Below are 21767 nucleotides of genomic sequence, written 5' to 3'. Positions count from 1 at the left end.
TAGATGTGATCACATTGAAGTACTTAAGAAAGCCGCACAATAAATAAAGTGGATCTGACAGCAAAACTCAATGTTTCACAATCGTCAGGATAAGGAAATATACGCTGATGGGGAATACAGGAAGCATAATTTACATGAGAAAAAAGTGAACACAAATAAAAATAACATATATGAAGATGAAAATAAATATGTGAAAGGATCTGCCCAACAATTAGTGAAAAATATAAATTTTAAGAGGTTACTGGGTATATTTTTGGCAGGCAGGGCAATCTAAGAGAACAAATGGATAGAAGATTTGTGACTTTGAAATGAATTAAACAGTTGGAAATTGTCTTTTTATACCACATTGAATGAGATGAAGGAAGACAGGAGGAGGTTTAGACAGAGCTTCAGCATCAACATAGACTGTTGGGCCGAATGGTCATTATCTGTGTTCTATATTGTAAGTCTATGTTTAAAAAGTGATGCTATTGTAATTGTAAGACAGTGCAAATAGCTTTCTTACATATTGCCATTGCAGTGACACTTCATAAAATTTTCAGAATAAGGGACCCAGATCTTGCCCAGGATTCTCTTCCTACACATAATTTATCACGGAGAATTGCATCTGCTTTGCACTGTGCATCATAAAAGAATGTTTCTAAGTGGAGGGCTTGAGGCATTCTCATTGTAATAAAGCCATATACAAAAGCAAGTGTTATTCTTATAGTGTTGCCATAAAACAATCAAACTGACAAGAAGTACTTAACCCTTTACTTGGGCAAAGCTCCTTTTCTCTTACCAAAATATAACCTTTTTGAAGGAAAAGGCTGTTGGGTCAGAACAAAAGATTAAACAGACAGCATTTAGTACAGGCTGCATAACATGTAAACTTGGCTCAGAAAATATTCTTCACTGTTATTTTACATTGAATTCTGACTAAACTTGCGGATTTTTGAATACTTTCCAATGATGATAAGAAAATGTATTTACAATAAATTTGGCACTTCCACTTTCTGAATAAAGACATCATTTACCAATAGCTACCACCCAAACAGGCAGGCAAGGATGTATCTGCAAATATTACAGCCTATTTCTAATTTGAAATGTTCATACCAAGTGACATATTACCATCATAGTTTACACAGAATCCTCTGTGTTACTCTACTCATCCTGAAGAAGTGCTTTTCTCTTTCATGATAAATGTGTAGCCTGGAAACTGTCAGTCCAGGGAAAGTAATGGTTGGGTATTCTCGTCATCTTTATCTATGTGTTTCAGAACTCCAGCTTCAACCACTGACTGGGATCTGTAAGTAAAACGAAAGTGCATTCAGCATGAGGACAAGGTAATAACTATGTTGTAAGCAAAGTTTTTTTTAGATTTTCTAACACATCATGATTAAGCAACTACTCATTGTCTAGGCTCAAAGTTATACAATGGTCATTTCGGGAAGGCACTCAAAAACAGTTGATGGCCATTTAATTATTTGCATCAGGAATCAGCATCTCCAGAAAAACAAGTGAGAAAATTTTGGGGGAAAAACTAAAGAAAAATTAAAAGGAATATTATGATTTGACCTAGTAACAAACAAACATGAGTAGATTCTGAAATCAATAACTGCACACAACTTGTCAAATATAACTAATGCTGAATGCCACAGGTCCAGAATAGGTCAGGTTTTCATCACAGCACCCTGTTTTATTCTCTTCTCTTGTATCTGCAGAATTTTAATTATTATAAATGTGAATGTACTTTCTGTTTCATGCATCCTTTCAGAGTGTGGAGATTCATTTCCTAAGTGTGAGGCATCTTTAATTCCCATTTCATCATTGAATAATGGGCATTGCAGCATCCGTGATTACTATTTATCATTCAAATGTTAGCCATATGGTTGCATCTTAATTTCAACACTGTACTACAATGGTAACGCTACAAAGATGATGGGGGAAAAGTGGCCAATTTCACAGGAACAAAAGCCTATTTTGCAAAGTTGTTAAATAGGATTCTGGTGATAAGGACTCCTAAAAGGCTGCTAACCTTTGAGGTTATTAAGGCTAGTAAACTTAATTAAAATACAGAATGGAGGACAGTGAAACAAATGTATCTTGTCCATATGACCCTTGGATGGATGATCTTACAGTCACAAAAGCCCTGGGCAAAAGTCAAACTTTCTGGAACTTTCAAGAGAACACATAAAAATTAAGTGTTTTGAAGATATTGGCAGGGTAACCTAGGACCATCGCAGAAGCAGTACCTGAGCTTGGAGTTCAGAGAAAAAGGACAGTCCCAGGTGAGTGACTGAATCCTGGCCAGCTATCCCTGATCAGTATGGGTAATACCCAAGTCTCAGTAGTGAGTCTTAGGCAGCTTTGTTTGTAACCTGATACATTTTAATGTTATAGTGTTAACCTGACTGATTAATAAAATAAGAAGTAGCCTGCAATTACAGCACAGGCTATAAATTGTGTTCAATGACACTCATCTAAAGAGGGAAATGGACAACAAGTGACTAATATACACTTGGACCTACCAGAACAAAAATTAATGTTTTTATAAACTGGGTAGAAATTCAACTGTTGGCTGACAGGTCTGTGCCCAAAAAAATGGGTTGTTAGCCATTAATAGTCATCTTGGTCTAAATAACTTAAAGGTGGTGAAAGTAGCAGTGAATATTTTGTTTTCAGACGAGAGGGAAGTCTACATTGATGCTTCCCAGGGATAAGTATTAAGACCACTATTCTTTTTAAATATATAACGGTCCAAATTTTCCAACCTGGGTTGAAGTCGCGATACATAATCCAAATCAGACAAAAAAGTTGCACTTATTTTTTTGGGCTCAGCCTCTGATGGAGGATCCTTCTAACTGATGCTGTGCAACAATCCTCACATGGATCAGCACAGGCAATGCCCCCTTTTATGGTGCTAGCCTTATTCCAGTACAGCATTTAAAGGTCCTAAATCCTCTTTGAAAAAACTATATGGAGAAGTTAGTGGATGAGGATGTAGTGTAATAAGTGTGTGGGGGTATTATAGCAGGATGCTTTGGGGTCAATGTACATAAATCTTTAAAGGTGCCAGTGTAAATTGAGAAGACAATTATAAATGTATGTGGGAATCCTTGGTTTTATTATTGGAGCCATAGAACATGAAAACAAATAATATTTACAAAAAAACTCATCTTATAGGAAAGATCATATTAAATTCTAGACATTGTACTTTAAGAAGGATACCAAGGGTCCCAAGACAGCAAGTGGAATATATTTATTTAAATAGAATCAAAGGTGACACTTTGCTTTATAGAGAATTACTGGAGAAGCTGAGGATATTTTCCTCAGCGCATGATTGAAATTTTATAGAGATATTCTGAGTCATAGTTATTAATGAATGAGTCAATAAGAGAAATTGGCTCCAGAGGGAGAAGTGAGAGGCACCAGATTTAAGATGAATGACAAAAGGGATATCATATGCAATATATTTTTAACACAACTGTATAATAATTTTCAATATATTTCCTGAAAGAGAATTTGTGGAGGAGACGGCAATACAAGCAGATTTAATAGTAATATTCAAAAGGAACTGGATGGGCACATATTATAAGGGTGAAAATTTTCAGGGCAGTAGGGAGAAAGAAAGGATTGGAACTAATTAGAGAGCTCTTTCAGAGTGCCATCACAGGCACAATATGCCACTGGAGTCCTTTGGAGCTGCATCCTTCAAGGCGTCAATGATTCTAATTCAAAATGGCTTAGCAATTTGAGAACAATGGTCTGAACCAGGGTAATTGAATAGAATTAATAGTTGCTTCTTGTGCCTTCAGTCAGTTTGTGTTAGTAAGTAACCTCAGCTGTCGGTACCTTTATACTTTGAATGAATTTGTCAAAAGAAAACTACAGCTGGCTATATATCTGTCAAAATATCGATAACAAATTGTATGCTTTCAAGAACAGATCTACAATTTCAAGCCAAAATTTAATTTGAAAAACAAGCAAAGGGTACCCAACTGAGGTTCCATTCTGGGAAAAACAAAGTGCATCACTAATTACTATAGATGAAATTTAGTGAGGACAGGCTTTTGTTGAATGCATGTGGTCAGTTTTTGAACATTTCAACTCTTCATTTTTTCCAATTAACTTAAACTTATATAATCTTCAGTATTTCACTGAGACCAAACAAAAGACTTGATTTGAACAGGAAATACAGATTCAACCCTGTTAATTCCAGAATTCAATCACAATCAACCCAAATAAACTACACATTCTGAGGTACAAGAATTACAACTGATTTTAGAAACATGATGTTATTACAAAGCATTTTTGTAATGCATTGACATCATGGCATAGGAATAAAAATTTGGTCTATTACTAAATTCATCAGATACATTTTACAGACAGCAGCCTAAAACAAACATTACATGTGTTAAGATAACAAGGTGTAGAGCTGGATGAACACAGCAGGTCAAGCAGCATCATAGGAGCAGGAAAACTGACGTTTCAGGTTAAATCTGCTTGTTGAAAAGTTTTATGCCAAATTGGACTGATCTGAGCGGTGCAGACCATGAATAGTCTGTTCAGTTTAGAGTTTCCAGGCACTATAAGGTTCAACAAGATGTTGCTACCAAAAAGCAAGGAAAATGTTTTATATTATTTAATGTGGAGGCAGTTGGCTGCAATCAATCCCTTCCCTATTAAGTTCTCCCTACCCCAAATCCCTCTCCTGACAGTTCCTTGAAGCTTGTTAGCAGTGAGGCAGCAAACCCAAAGTAGAAATTATTGGTTAAGAAAATTGTCTGTGGACGTATAATAAGTATCAGCTAATATACCAATGACAACCAAAGCAATTTTTAGTGATCCTTAATCTCCACTTCAGGACAGGAATTATTCCTTGTTGACATCCTAAATATAACCTTGAGAAATTTCTAGGATTGTGCTTGTGCTATATATTTGAACTAAAGGCCAACATGATACCCAAGTGACGCCGAGCAAAAATCCTTGAAGGCACAATATGACCCTTGAAGATTAACTGTAGCTAATCTATTTCACTAACCTGTGTCAAGTGGGAAAAAGACCAGAACTTTTAATCAGTAAAGTCAAAACTTGAATAAATAACATGCTCATGCTACATTTTTGCCCATGCTACTTTTCCTAATGAATCACGTGAGTTGGATTGAGTATTCAGATGTCAAGAGTTAATAATGCAATGCAATCTTAGCATATGATGCCTGTGCCTCAAGAAACTGCTATTACAATTAATGCTAGGTCAGATCCTTTACAGGATACGTTACTGTGTGCTGCATAAAGCACATGTGTTACATATAGGCCATAGGGCATGATTTTCTGCATCAACATCTGTTAAAGAACTGCAACATTTCATCTTGCAAACTGGGCAGAATGATCCAACTGAAGTTGATGAAAAACCTACCATGAAAGGAAGAATTAATTGGTGATGGCCTGGCGATTTGATTTATAAGTGAATCCTTTGCAGCTCTAAAATGATTTTCTGGTGCAAGCATTATAATGATATCATCACATCAATCTCTCTAGCAATATATATTTTCTCTGGGTTTGTGGAAGCCACTGTGATAATTAGGTCAGTAACACTGACTCAGATTGATCTGGATTTTTGTAAATGGAGATTCTTTCCAAATGGTGGATGTTGCTAAAAATTGGAACTCCTACCCCTGAACACAGCACCCACCATTTACACAGTGGCAGGAATGGGAAATTGCAATTTTCACATGCATGTTTCATGAGGAATCTATGCATAGAAATAAGCAGCTTCCTTCACTCCTGTGTGATTTTGGTATTGTTGGTGTTCTGTCATGAAATGAGCAGAGTCGATCTGGTAGCAGTAGGTTTAAACACTGGATTCATTTGTAAAATCAGGGTACCCTTCTGGAGAGGTAAGATATCTCTTTGCATACATCCTGGGACACATCTGGGGGAGGTCAGATGTTTTTAGGGAAGTGTTAGGTACACAATTTGATTACTAAAAGTAGGCATATATGTGCATGAAAAGTGCATAAATGTATGGAACTATCAAGAGGAAATGTCAAAAGTTTCAAGAGGAATTATCAGGTTGTCAAGGCATTTAAAACACCTACATTTTAAAATTTTGCATAACCATAATATTTTGCATAATGTTAAAAATAATTATTGCTATTTCACTGTGTTTGTTGAGATAACCCTGAGGGCCTCTGTTATTGAATTACTATGCATGACTGAATACACAACTATCAAAACATTATTTCCTTCTCATAAATTACATTCATATTTATATTCTTCATTTCTTTTACACTTTGGATATTTATAAAATATGAAAATGTAGATCGTTAAGAATGGATATTGAGTTTTATATGATTTTGGCAATGAAAGCAACCTTTAGTGTTCAACCTAAAAGCATGCAATGGGCCAAGTCAAGAATTTAAGCACAACGTTCAGCAACCTCTTCAAGATTTTCCTTCCATTGAGTTGAATTAATGGATGGAAAATCCTGCAAAATAATTTTCCGTTGCACCATTGCTATATTCTGCAAAAAAACAAGCCTGAATTCCTTACATAGACAAAAGCCATAATTTCAAATGAAAAGGCACATTCTGAAGTGCTTCAAAACAAAGTAACGTCACACACATACGAACAAGGAACAAGAGTGTGTTACTCAGTCTTTTGAGCCTGCTCTGCCATTCAATAAGCTCATGGCTGATCTGATTTAAACCCGACTCTACATTTCTGAATATTCCGAATAATCTTTCATCTCCTTGGTAATCAAGAATCTAGCTACCTCAGCCTTACAAAAAATATTCAAAGATTATGCATCCACTGCCTTTTGAGGAAAGGAATTCCAAGACTCGCACCCTTATTTGTAAACTACGAACCCTACGTGTAGTTTCTCCCACAGGTGGAAACATCCTTTCCTCATCCACACAATAAAGTTCCCTCAGGATCATATATGTTTAAATTCAGTTACCTCTCACTCTTCTAAACTCCAGAGGATACAGGACTTGCCTGTCTAGCCTTTTCTCAAAAGGCAATCTGCTCATTCCTAGTACTAGTCTAGTCAACCTTCTCTGAATTGCTTCCAATGTGTGTTACCTCCTTTCTATCAGAGCTAAGAGTTTCCTATTTATTTAACTGGCAGGTTTTCTATTTGATGATAAATTTATCTTAACCAGGTATATATGATCACACAGATTTGATAAACAGAAGACTACACACCTCTTCATAGACTTTGGAGAGAGGCTCTTTTCTACATCTTTGAAAGACATATTATAGGAATCACTGACATATTCATTGTCATCATCATATTCATGCTCCAGCAGAGTTCGTGCCCAGGTTCCCATATCATAAGGTGGCAGCATCCCTCCAAATTCTGATGGCAGGATTTCTGGGTGTATAAGCTGGTGAAGACTGTTCAGGTTATTTCCATGCATAAATATCTAGAAAGATAATGCAGCAAACAGCATAGATAGTATAAATAATAAAACAATAAGATTCAAACAATTAATTAAAAAAATGATAATCATATTAAGCATCAGAAGCCAACATTTTTCACAGATGCAAATTCTGTGCTACACCTGGAGCAAAATCATGCAGATGCTGCAGATCTGAAACTGCTGGTGAAACCCAGCAAGTCTGGCAGTATTTGTGGAGATAGAAATAGAATTAATGTTGACTCCAATTAGTCTGTTTCCCTTCTTACAAAGATGCTGCCAGACCGACAGAGTTCCTCCTGCACTTTCTGCTTGGTTACTAACTGCCTGTTGGTTTCTTCCAACAAGTGGGAAGAACTTGATATTCACAAGCAAAAACCAACAAAAAAAAGACAATTAGCCAGTGTGCAACCGAGCTCCTGGCAGATCCCAGGGTCTATAGGCTTAAAACTTGAGTTTACTTCTTGCATCGATTCAGGTTAAATGATATTTATTAGCAACAGAAAAACAAAAATGTATATTAGATACATTTTTATCTCTAATTTTCCCTCAGAATGTGCAAGCACTTCAAGTTTGTTTGTTCAAATCCAGGGCTCCCTTAATTTATGCTGTGACTTCTGGCTCCCAGTACTTGGAAATAAACACATTTTAGACTCAAAATGCTGGAGCTGCAATGCGTACAGCCAATAGATTGATAGTTGATACATTATTGCTTGTCACATAACTCCTGCGCAGCAGTAATATGTCACTCTGAAAGTACAGTCTCCTAATAAATAGCTCGTACTGCTACAAATAAAATAAAATGCATTTTCCTTCAAAAACAGCCTCCACTTGAATATAACTGTTCAAAACATTTCTTTTTCCTAAACTAACAGCGAGTAAGGGTCAATTTTTTTTTAGAGATAATCTATTCAGTGAGAGAGGTTTTGTGTGTTGTGATATACTATGGATAACAATTCTAGTCAGCAGCACATCTCTCACAAACAAAAGGCCAAATGCTTCCTTCCGTGTTAGAATAACTACCAAGATTGACTGAAGTTATGAATTAATTATAACAATTATATATGGGGAGGCAATGGCTTGGTGGTATTATCGCTGGACTGTTAATCCAGAGACACAGGTAATGTTTTGGGGACCTGCATTCAAATCCCGCCATGGCAGATGGTGGAATTTGAATTCAATAAAATATCTGGAATTAAAAATCTAATGATGACTGAGAATCCATTGTCAATTGTCAGAAAAACCCATCTGGTTCACTAATATCCTTTAGGGAAGGAAACTGCCATCCTTACCTGGTCTGGCCTACGTATGACTCCAGACCCACAGCAATGTGGTTGACTTTCAGTTGCCCTCTGGGCAATTAGGGATGGGCAATAAATGCTGCCTAGCCAGCGACGCCCTGATCCCATTAATGAATAAAGGGGAAAAAAATTAGTTATATCAGTGCAACACCAGGATTTGGTTATAAACTCAGTTGATTTGTCTATATTCATTCGTGGGATGCGGGCAAGATGATCAGAGGATTAGATAGGGTGGACAGTGGGAGCCTTTTTCCTCGGATGGTGATGGCTAGCATGAGGGGACATAGCTTTAAATTGAGGGGTGATAGATATAGGACAGATGTCAGAGGTAGGTTCTTTACTCAGAGAGTAGTAAGGGCGTGGAATGCCCTGCCTGCAAAACTGGTAGACTCGCCTACTTTAAGGGCATTTAAATGGTCATTGGATAAACATATGGATGATAATGGAATAGTTTAGGTTAGATGGGCTTCAGATTGGTTTCACAGATCGGCGCAACATCGAGGGCCAAAGGGCCTGTACTGCGCTGTAATATTCTATGTTCTATGTTCTATACATCTTCAGAATCTTTTTAGCTTTATTTTTCTTTTCCTGGAATATTATTCAGGGTTTTTCTTAGGTTACAGGATGCTATGCCTCCATCTTGGAAAATTTGGGATTCATTGCTCTCAGTGGTGAATCGCACACATTCTGCACAGTGATGTTGTACATGCTGTTGGATGAGTTTGCCCAATACAGTTAATACTGTCACAAGCAAGTAACACATTGTTGATGCTGTACTGCGTGATGTTCAAGCTGTTGATATTGTCTTACTGGTTAATGATGTCACTCGTGCTGTTGGTGATCCTCCCTGCTTTTCCAACTCCAGTGTCATCTGAATAGGGACCCTATTCCTTCTTTGTTGTTTACCAGTTCCAGTCTCAATGATGAACGATGTATTTTCATGTTTGGGTCCTCCAAGTTCAACTATGATCCTGCTTAGTGAAAGGACAAGGGTGAAGGGGCTGGGTGGAGCTTCCTACTTCCTGGGCCCACTCAGCCAATCGGGGCTCCTCCTCACTGTTTGACTCCCAGCATTCACCTTTCCCCCTGCACAATCCAGAATCCATACAGAATCCCTTGCCAAAACAGCCCCAGTGAGAACCTGGATGTATCTAGGTTTGGGGGCTTCCTGCCAAGCCTTCATCATTCCAGCACTGGCCACCAATTCTGGTGTGGTGCAGAGCTTCTGACATTTGATTGGCTGAGGTGGCACTTCCTCCTGGATGTCGGTAGAAGTGCCACCTCATACTAATTAAAGAGACATTGCCTGAAAAGTTAAAGTGAGCTGACATGGCCAATTAGAGGCAGGGTTGCCTGTGAAATTTACAGTGAGATGCAGGAGGCTGCACTCAGTGCATAATCAGTATTTAGTTTCCAAGCTTATACCTCACTTGGATTCTTAGAGGAACAAAGTAATCAGAATTATCTGTTACAATATTCATAATGATGCTGCATGATTTTTAATGGTCCTGCTTTTATATTATGAACTGTTGTTGAAAAATAGATATACACATATAGCAACACATAGTAGGGAAAAGATAACATTCAGTAATGCAATAATTCAACATAAAGCCATGCTTTCATGAAAGAACTATCATAAAGGACGATTTTTAAATTTTGTTTTCCATGTGGGAAGCGTTGCATGCTGACAGCATGTATTATAAATGCAGTCATGTATTGTAATGTGTGCAGAGTTTCCCATATGTGTTCTCAGTAGATAAGGCTTCCTACTGAGACTGTAAAGTCATAAACTCACCCTGAACAGCAAAGTGTCATGTTAAACAAGCACCATTTAACATGACGACTTGTTTGGCAAAGCCTTTTTGTTTACTTATGTGGCACAATGAAGCAAATCTGATCAAATTTCATTGCTGTGTCTGTGCACACAAGATAAATTAACTGATTCTGTACTCCCAGTGGGAAGCTGTACTTGAACAGAGTGCAGCTTAGACAAACTTCATAAAGATAGTCCTCTTGAATTATTATAAGACCACATTGCTCTGAATAACCTATTACCCTTTACTGAACATAATAAATAGCTAATTTCAAGTATATAGCATAAACACTTTTAATATAGAGATGGAACATGGCATTATGTGCTTTAGACATCAATACATTTGTCTTACCCTTTTTCTGGTCTTCTCTTTGAGGAAGGGCCTAATGACAGTATAAAGTGCATGGATGTACCAAGGCTGATTGACAAAATGAATTCCTCCAAAACGAGATGGAAAGCTGTCCTGTAATGAAATGAGTACACTTAGAAAGGAGTGAATCTCGCAATATTTCAAACGTGTATTTAATTCCAATGGATATTGTTGTTTTACCCCTTCATACTACGTGCATGCAACATACGGGGACTTTTGCAGAGATCACAATCACAAAATTGCAAAGCTTTTGAATTCAAAATAGAGTGCTTTTCAAATAATGTATTTAATTAGTATCTCCATCAGGAGCTATGGTATCAAATTGCTCTCAAACAAAATATTCAAAATGATCAAGGGCAGCTTTAATTGCAAAACATAAGAGCCCATAATTCTGTAATATGATTGTACCAAAAATTAATGTTAATTGTAATGAAAAATATAAGCCAATCACAATATTTCTCAAACAGCCATTCTTTAACACTTCTCAAGCACCTAATAAGTCAATTATGTCTAAATTTCAAACTAGAGTGTGCAATTATAGGCACAAATAGGTGATTGCCAGCAGAGAACAGCATATTTCAATAACAAAGGCCTCCAAGCTCTGCTGGAAGTTATAATGAAGCACTGGGTTAACAATTTTGAAGGGCAAAGAAAGATCAGAAATAAATAGAAAATGTACTAACAAATGCAGTTTGAGAGGAAAGGAGAAAAAAATTCATGAAGTTTAGAGCATAGAGGGAAGTTGTAATTATTAATGCATCCAAAAATGTTTTTTTTTTGGCTGAGAAATGTTCACAAGGATGCAGCAAGATAATTATAGCCTAGAAATATGCTGCTGGCGATATCAGCAGAAACCACTTAACACATGTTTATGATAATCTCTGCGTGTTATCATAACACAGGCATTAACCCATTTAAAATAAATGAGTTAATATTTGCCAATGGGCAGATGTTAGTGTTTGTCCATTAATATTAGGAACAGTGATTTTTTTTTTTGGTGTACAAGCTATAATTGCTGGATTGCACAAACATTACTCAACATGTCAACTTGGGGGAATGTAGTGTGAGAAGGAATTTCCACAGTCAACAGTATCTTTCTGTCTCAATTCCAATTGCTCTTCCCTTTAAAGACAAACCACCAAATAGCAAATACAATTTACTGGCTGCATACAAACAATAAAAATCTCTCAACAGTATGGAGCTATTGATACATTTGGCAGACGAAGAACGGGTGACTCAGAAGCATTGGAGGTCAGAGTGCAAAATTAGTAGTGTGGCCATATCATTCAGATATTCTCTGAGTCCAGGATTTCACAACATTACTCCCACAATATCATCATAACATTGCATCAATTGTGGTGGATACTGGGTTTTTGCCACCCTTCTGTCCTGGTTACTGTGTGGTAGAACAGGAAGAGTTACAAGGAAATCAACACTTTGTGGTTCTATGAGATGTCAACCATAGTCCAAATCTTCTGTTCTCCAGATTATCAGAATCCCGTGGTAGAAATTAATCCTAACATGTGGATCTACATGGGTTTTGTCCAGGAAGTACAGGCATCTACTGGACAATTCCCTATTGCCCATGACGTTCCATGAACATTTCAGAGTCTGAGCTGAAACTGGAGATTTGGGATAAATCCGGGCACCTTACCTTGATAGTGGGCTAGGAAATGTTAGACTGTTTAAAGCCTGGTCTTATTCTTAGTTAACTCAATAACCAACACCTACAATTTATCCACCTATCCCATGATCACACCTATCCACTCACCTACCTCACCTAGCTACCCATTTGCTAACTCACCATTCTGCCATTCACTAATTCATTCATCTGTTTACTCACCCATTCACTAGTCTCACTCAAAGTCCAGACCTTCAAACTGATTTGAAAACAACAACTAGCCCAATAAAAAGAGTGTGCTCTCACTTCCACAACTCTACTCTGACCTGATAGAATTCCCTGGCAGATAATGCTCTATTTCAATCTCTTCTGGATTGGAAGAAGCTGGAAGAAATGGATAGTAGTAAGTATCAGATCAGGAAAATATACATGGATAGTGGGAATGTGTACTGCTTTGCTGCTAACCAAAACCTTCAGGTCATAAAAATGATTGAGCACAAGTGCACGATGGGGTAAGTTATATTGAGATGAAAGGTGTTGCAATATGTACAATAATTTTTAATAGTTGTATTGCTTTAAAAAGAAAGGCCGATTTATATGGGATACTGCTGTGGAGATTTTTTTTTAAAAGATGTCAGCACGTCATTCTAGAATAGTGACCTAAATTCACCATTGCTCCGAAAGTATGTGATTGCAGTCTCCTGTGGTATCAATGGAAAGTTGTTTACATTGTTGCATTTATGGTAAGTAGGGTAACCTTTAAGGCTGTTAGCTTTGTTTTCAGATTAATTCAAAAGAACCAGGGACTGAATTAAGAGGCAACTTTTTCAGTTCCATTCTGAAAACACCAGAAATGAGTTCAGAAGCAAGTTTTAGTTTTCTCTCCTAGCAGGAGTTGAGGCAATCCAGTCACCCAAGAATAAATGTTTAGTTTGTGAAGATTCCAGGCCTGAAAAGTTTCAACTGAAATCTGGAAGCTATAAGAATTAAGAAAGTTTAGGCTGTCAGATTTGTGAAAGGTTTGTGACAACAAACTCTGAAAGGAACAATCTGCAGAGCACAAAAAAGACCCTGGAAGGAGTCAGTTAATTAGAAACCTAAAGATTGAAATAAGGGTGTAATTTCTTTGGATTTGAGTGACTGCAATGTGTAGCTTTGGAAAATGTTGAAGCTTTGTTTTGATGTTTGTGTTAAGGTCTTTTCAACTGTAGTATATGTGGTTTAGTTTGGTTTATTTGTTTACTTTCATTTGTGTAATAATATTATGTTCTGTTATTAAAGAACATGTGCAACCTCATATGAAAGTACTCCAGGGAATACCCACCATGCTAACTAAAAATAAAAAAAAACAAATCTATCAAGTCAATTTTCATTCTGGAACCCGACTTCTTCAGTAGTACCGTCAGTTGCGATCATAACATTGTTGACATATCATCCAAAAAAATGTATTTTTGTTTCTCATAAGAACTGCTTCCATTATTGGATTGAAAGATGCTTATTCCTCTCTGTACTCTCAGTTGCAACGATATTGATTCTATTGCTGGCTTTTGCTCTGTTGCATTTCACAGGCTAATTTAAAACAATCGCCTCAGATTCCTGCACAATTTTACAAAACTTGTGCTTGCTGAGTCATCTGGATTATATAACCATTACCATTAAACCCATGCGCAACATTTTCTTTGAAGGCCGACTGCTATACACAGAAGAAAGCAGTGAATGCAGCAGGAACTTCCCCCTCCACTGAGAACAGCTTTGCTGGTTGTATTTGAGAAGAAATCATTCAGGAAAGTGGCTATACAGTATTTTGGAGACAGGTGAAAAGCCAACCTTACAACAAGCACGGTTACAGCTGGCAATGGCTGAATGTAATGCCCACAGAAGTGGCTGAGAAAGCAGTCACAAAAGTTGAGGGTAAAGCCAAAGTTCATGAATCCAGGATTGCTGATTCAGTTCTAAGCCCATCAGGTAATTTTTACCATCAGGTGTTAAACTACTTGATAGCAAAGCTCCCACAGCCAAGTACTGCCAGCCAATTAGAGGGTTGCTAGCTCTAATTGCTTGCTAGGCTCAGCAGTACTTATCCAGCAGTATTTCCAGGAGTGGGACTGGAACAGCAACCCAGGGGGTGGAGGGGGGTGGAATTGGAAGGGACTGCAGGGATGGCTCAGGGAAGGGATTAAAGCGGGGGAGGGGAGGAGAAGGGCTAAAGGAGGGGGAGGAGGGGTGTGGAAGGCAGGTGGGAGAAGGAAGAGCAGGTGTAGGGGTTGGGGAGAGGGGTAAGGAGTGGGGATTGGTTAGGTCATTACTATAGACAGGGCTGTCATTTCACAGGGGGCAGCCTTTGCTGCCTGGAGACGGGAAGCCTTTGTGGAAAATGGTGTACCCAGTCAGGGAGGACTCCCCTCACCCAGGACTGCAAAGAAGCCATCACTGTTTACTCGTGGCTTCTCCACACAGTACCTAGTCCAATTATCACTGGCAGAATACCTGTGGAAGCATAGATAGCCTCTTAATTAGCTTCTGGAAGCTATTACAACCAAGACTTGATGAGTGCATTGTTGTACTAGTCTCATTCCTCCATCATTCACAATTTAAATAAAAGTACTTGTTACAGTTACTAGGGTGACCAATTAAACACCTTATCTCAATTAGGTATTAAACAAAAAAAAATCTATCAACCAGGTTTCTTTAATAAATGGAATTATTCAAAACAAAGCATATTCAAGGAAAGTGTAATAACTGGTTAGCATACACAACTGGTAGTATGTAAACATAAATGTTTCATCTTCTAAATAACTCAAGACATGTGGACACAACACACACACACACACAAAGTAGAAAAAGAGAAACAAAAACAGATTTCTTTCTGCTGAGGTTCACATTAAAAATAAGCAGTTTCTAGCCATTAGGTATTAGATGCTTATTGAAGGTGAAAAGAAATAGTCATAGAATGACCCAAACTGGTAACTGTGTTGTTCTGGCATGTCAAGTCACTAATCACATACAATTGTATCTGAAGTCTTGGTTGACACAACTTGCTCAAACTGTGCACTTTGAGAAATTCCTTCAGCTATTCTCTTAGATCAAATAGGTTTTAACCTGAAGTCAACAAGAGAATTATTTTCAGAAATAGAGGAGATTACATGGGCATCCTTTCCCAACAGGCTTTTTCTTTTCAAACTAATTCTAGGTGCAAAATCACTCTCCATAGTCATTGTTCAAAAAATCTCAGCAGAAGTCCACAGCAAAACAAATAATTATCAACATTTTCTCAGTGGTCTTGATTTAAAAAGTCTTCAATATCCATTGTGATCTTTCAATTACAATTTTTAAAGAAACCATTGCATGTATTTCCATGAAGCTTGAAATAAATCCAAATTCCACAACCCTTCAAGATGCCTTTCAATAAATATTGAATATGACACATCTTTGGAACAAAGGTCCTCAATTTTCCATTCTTGGGGCTGAATTTCTGGGAATTGGGAAGAAGAAAGACTCTCTATTTTCCATGTTCTGTCCTGATTCTATGGTCCTCCCCACACAACTTCCCAACAGTTCAATGAGAGCCAGGTAAAATTCTACACAATTAGTGCAGTCTTCCACATCCACTTCTCATTTCAGCAAATGCACACAACAAATCTAAGGAACAATGTTGAGAAAGACTTAAGTAATGTCTTCCTATGGTAAGGAGGAGAATGCTTGTTTGAAGTTTTTGTCTAGCATTCAGATTATAACATGGTGCCACATGAATGGTGCAGCCTTCACAGCACTTTACAGCTAAGACTCACTCTTCCCACAGGACTAAGCTGTACCTTTTACACGCTGGGGGACCCGTTTTGATCAGTCATAGCAACATAGGAGGACAAGGTATCAACACAGGAACAGGAGTAGGCTATTCAGCCCACTGAACCTGCTCCACCATTCAAACAGTCATGGCTGATCACCCACTCCAATACCTTTCTCCCATACTTTCCCCATATACCTTGATGTTAATGGGATTGGAAATCTGTCAATCTCTAAACATAGGTAATGACTAAGCTTCCTATATCTGGGGTAAGAAATTCCAAGGAATCACAACCCTCTGAGTAAAAGAGGGTTTATCTCAGTCCTATGTGCCTTCCTTTATTTTGAAATTTTGTGGCTTTGTTCTCTTCTCCACAGCCAGGTGAAACCTCTTACCGACATCTGCCCTGTCCATCCCTTTGAGCATTTTATAACTTTATTGAATATATTTTCCCAGTCACAAATCCATATTATTTGTGATCAGATCATTAACATTGTAGTACCAATTTTATCATATTCTCGAAAGCAGATTCTAGCATTGCATCGATGAGAGGTTGACGGGTCTGTAGCTCCCAGCTTTCTCTCATCCTTCCTTCTTACATAGTGGGGTGATATTTGCTACTTTCTAAGTAGCAGGAACTACTCTGGAATCTGGACAGTTTTCAAAGATGATTACCAATGCATCTATGATCTACAAAGCTATCTTTTTCAACATTCTGGGATGTGGATTATCAAGTCCCAGGGATTTATTACCTTCAATCTGATTGCTTTCTCTAACACAACCTTCTTACTGATACTAATTTCCTTTAATTCCTCATTCTACCTATTTCTTTAGATCTCTAATTCTGGGGGAATCCTTGTACCTTCCAGAAAGAAAATGGACACAAAGTAATTATTTAACTTCACTGCCATTTCTCTAGTCCCCATCATAAATTGTCCTGAAACTGCCTATAATTGATGCACAATTTGTCTTCAACACGTGTTGCCTTTGTACCACAAGAAGCTTTTAGAATCCCTTTTTTGTTAGTATATTCTGTTTTGCCTCTTTTTAATAATTAATTTCTTTGTACTCCTTTACTTTATTTTAAAAATCTCCAAATGTCCTGGTTTATTACTGTTTCAGGCAATTTTATAGTGCTAAACTGGTTTATACATTTCCTTTTAATAGAATCCCTACAGTGTGGAAACAGGCCCTTCAGCCCAATAAGTCCACACTAACCCATCCCCCATAACCCACCTAAGCTCCACATCCCTGAACACTATGGACAGTTTAGCATGGCCAATCCACCTAGCCTGCACATCTTTGGATTGTGGGAGGAAACCCACACAGACACAGGGAGAACGTGTAAACTCCACACAGACAGTCACCTGAGGGTGGAATCAAACCCAGGACCCTGGTGCTGTGAGGCAGCAGTGCTAACCACTGAGCCTATTACTTTGATTGAGATCTTAGTTTCCAAAGTAGAGGAAAAACTGGATTTTAGTTTCAGTTCTGTGAAGATCAGACAGTTGAAAATGACATTTACAAGAAGTCAAAAGTAAAACAAAGAACTGTGGATACTGAAGACCTGAAGCAAAAAATGAAACTGCTGAAGAAACTCAACAGGTCTGACAGTGTCTTAGGCGGGAACGCAGAGTTAATGTGTGGAGTCTGTTTCTGAAGAACAGCCACTGGAATTGAAATGTTAGGTCTCTTTTCTCTCCTCAGCTTCTGCCAGAACTGCTGAGTTTCTCCAGCAATTTCTGTTTTTGAGTTACAAGAAGTCACGTGATTTTATTTGAAATACCAGAAAGCCACCTTAGGGAGATACAGGCAAAAGAATTTGCTAACTTGAGTTTTACGGCTACTAGAGAGGTGAAGCACAGGCAGGCTCATAAGAAAGAGGCCATATCTGCAGAAGTGTTGCTATTAGAAGTTTCCAAGCAGTCAGGCTTGGAGAAAAGAGATAACAAGGTGTAGAGCTGGATAAACACAGCAGGCCAAGCAGCATCATAGGAGCAGGAAGGCTGACGTTTCGGGCCTAGACCCTTCATCCTGGCTTGGAGAAAAGTCATGAGCTACTTAGATGTCAGTGAGGAGAAAGCTCCAGAAGCAGGAGACTGCAGGGTATCAGTGAACAGCATACCCCACCTGGCTATTGGAGACATATATTTAAGGAGCTCATGTTAACTAATAATGAACTAAGTTAAAAGTTATTTTTAAGTCTCTTAAGCAGACACATTTAAATGAAGATAATAGCATCTAATAATTGTGCAGCAATTTTCCAAAAACAAACTGATTACAGTCATGCCAGCTGAAAAAAAAGCTTTAGCATGGAGACAGGAGTGAGTATTCGATGAAGTTTGAGCACTTGTAAGGTTATAGTTGGAGGTAAATGGGGTGAATCTTTCATTCTGATGTTTGTACTGAGTTTGTTCTATGAGTTCTTTTCTAGTATGATATAGATAACGCTTTTTCATTGTTATAAATTTGTGATTTTTTTTCTGTTAAACGCACATCGTGAGCCTTTTGTGATTGTACAAAAAGGAAAGTAAAACTTATGGTATTTCAAGTCATGTCTATGCTGAAATCTGACTTTTCCAGTATTACTGTCAGCTGGGACAATAATGATATGCCTTTTCTGTTAATCTTATGCAATCCTGAACATCTTTTGTTATCCACAGTTGACTGACTTTTTTATTTATGTTTTTGCACTATGAAGGAACGTATAGTTGCTGTGAACTAGGTAATAATTCTTTAAAGCCCATTCTTTGCTTCTGTACGGTGAGGTAAAGTCACCATAGTCTTGCCAACCCATTGAGCTGTTCTCTTATTAGGCATTGACGACTGGTGGTTGTTTAACCTGAGTGTCACCATGCCTCAGGTGAGGGGACAGGTTGAGAAGGAGAGTCCTTTGTAGTAATCTTGACGAGTAGCAGGAATTGAAGTCATGCTGTTGGCATCACTATGCATTGCAAACCAGCTATCCAGCCAACTGAGCTAAGATAATGTAAAATTCTATCATATAATGGTCACTCATCTCTAAAGGTCTCTTTTAACAACAAAATTATTATTTACCCCTCTTCTTACATAATAGTAGATTTAAAATAGCCGAGTCAGCTTCTCAACTCACTCATCCAAAAAATCATCCAAAACATACTTCAGAATCTGACCCTCCACAGCATTTGTGTTCATGAGGTTTACCCTGCTTATGTGCAGATTGAAGTCACATGATTACTGAATTACTCATGCTACACAATTCTTTAATCTCTCGATTAATAAACCTAACCCTATCATATGCCCCACTCTACCACTACTGTCCAGTGGCCTACAAACTAATTTTATTAATGTTTGTTGCCCCTTGCTGTTTCTTAGCTCCTCCCAGATTCCACATTTTGTGAGATTCTCCTGTAGTAATGTATTGATCTCATCCCTTATTCACAATACAATGCACCATCTCTAATCTCTTGCCTGCCCTTTGTAAATGTTGAATATCCTTCAATATTCAGTTCCAAGTCTTGTCACCTTGCACCATATTTCTGCAATGGCAGTAGGATCATTCCCATTTTTTGTGCCTCTAAATCATTTATCTTGTTGTAAATGTTATTTGCATTCAGCGAGAGTGCCCTTAGCTTTATCTTTTTGTTAATATTCTGCGTTTTAAGCTTAGTTGATGATTGCCTTAATTTCAACTGCCTTCTAAATTCATTTGACAATTTGCTACTTCTTATTATCAGCTATACTTTATTTTAATTTGAGCTACTCTTCCTCCTTACAAGCTAGTTTAAACTCTCTCCAACAACTCTGGCAAATCTCTGTTAGGATATCAGTCCCACACCCATTAAAGTGTTACCCTGGGAGTAATCTTGAGATTATAGTTTGAGGTCCTTTTTTTTTGATAACTCCCTAAAATCTGTTTTCAGGGCCTCATACATCTTCCTGCCTATGCTGTTAATACCAATTTGGACCATGACCTCTGGCTATTCACCCTCCCAAATAAGGACATCCTGCAGCCATTCACACCATCCTGGAGACATGTTTATTGCTGCAGTAAAGTGCTCCTGATTCCCTGACTGCGGAACCCCTCTATCACCATTGCTCTTCTTCCTCTTCACCTACACAGCTGAGCCACAGACTGTGCGCTGCTTGCACTCCCTTGAGGAGCCGTCACCTTTACCAGTATCCAAATGGAAAACTGATTAGCACGCCAGACAGACTCAGGAGACCTCTTCAGCGTCTACTTGGTTCTCTTTGACTCCCTGGTGGCCATCCATATCCTCTCTGTCTGCACACTCCTAACCTGTGGTGCGACAAATTCCCAAAGCATGTTGGGCAGGTATTTCCCTGCATCATGGATGCACAGCCACCACTCGTATTCTGAAAGTCAGATCGCAAGCTTGTGCAGCCAGTGACACTTATAGCGGACACATCCACCCATGAATTTAGACATATCTCAGGATGTATATTCTACTAGGCCAAGCTGATCTGCAGTACCAAAGCTTTAAAAATTATTTCTTGCAATTAGAATAAGAATAACTCAGCAGTTATTCACCTATCAGTCTCCTCCTGTAGCAAAGTAGAACAAATGACTACAGACTGGAAAATGTTGAAGAAGAAAGAAGCAATAACTTCTGCCCTTCAGCAAACTTCCTCATTCACTCAACGGACTATCAGTTTGTGCAGGGCACCTAAAGAAGCAATCAGTACAGACCGAAACCTCAAAAACAACTGATTCAAGTTTCCAAAAACTATGTTTTGCCCACTAACTCATTAATTAGCTGCAGCTGCTCTCACAGAGGTGCCTTTTCCAGATCTAAGTCTTAATTTCTCTTAAATGAAGAAGTAAGTATTAGTAAATTGCTGAATTAAAAAGCAGGCTTGGCTTTAGTCAGATAATAACCCTCAAAACTTTCTCACTTACTAGCTCTCACCACAGACATCAAATGTCTGAGCAGCAATCACATCTGTTTTCATTCATTCCACTGGATAGCTTCCTAACCAGGTTTGGAGATTATACTTGGGTTCTGAGAAAGATTTGAACCTAAAATATTCATTTTTTCTTTCTCTTTACAGTTACCAACAGGCCTGCTGTTTATTTCCAGCATTTTTTTAACTTCATTTCAGAAATCCAGCGATTGTGATTCTGTTTAATTAAAAATAACTATGCAATTAACATCGATATTAAAAGGAGGCAGTGGTGTAATAGCAATGTCATTGGACTAATAATACAGACTGTAGCCTAATGTACTGGGGAATAAGTTTGAATCCCAAAAAGGCAGATGGTCAAATCTGAATTCAGTGAAAATCTGGAATAAAAACTAGCCTCACCATTGGCAATTGTTGTAGAAATCTACCCAGTTCAGTGATAGTAGGAACTGCAGATGCTGGAGAATCCGCGACAACAAGGTGCAGAGCTGGATGAACACAGCAGGACAAGCAGCATCATAGGAGCAGAAAGGCTGACGTTTCGGGCCTAGACCCTTCATCAGAAAA

The 21767-nt window shown here is 38.1% G+C and overlaps 1 protein-coding gene across 1 annotated transcript in view; it reads right to left on the bottom strand.

Moving 5' to 3' along the window:
• Positions 1-1159: 1159 nt before the first annotated feature.
• The window catches only part of clvs2 (clavesin 2), a 121189-nt gene continuing 100581 nt past the window's right edge, over positions 1160-21767 (bottom strand). Inside the window, exons 3-5 of the mRNA XM_048597301.1 lie at positions 10873-10983; positions 7192-7412; positions 1160-1286 (exon numbers count right to left, since the gene is read on the bottom strand). Coding sequence (XP_048453258.1) covers positions 1202-1286; positions 7192-7412; positions 10873-10983 — 417 coding nt within the window. The 3' untranslated portion in view covers positions 1160-1201. The remainder of the gene's footprint in view (positions 1287-7191; positions 7413-10872; positions 10984-21767) is intronic.

The sequence above is a fragment of the Rhincodon typus genome, chromosome 5, assembly GCF_021869965.1.
Source record: "Rhincodon typus isolate 14 chromosome 5, sRhiTyp1.1, whole genome shotgun sequence".
Taxonomy (NCBI): Eukaryota; Metazoa; Chordata; class Chondrichthyes; order Orectolobiformes; family Rhincodontidae; genus Rhincodon; species Rhincodon typus.
This window is presented reverse-complemented; position numbering and strand designations above follow the sequence as displayed.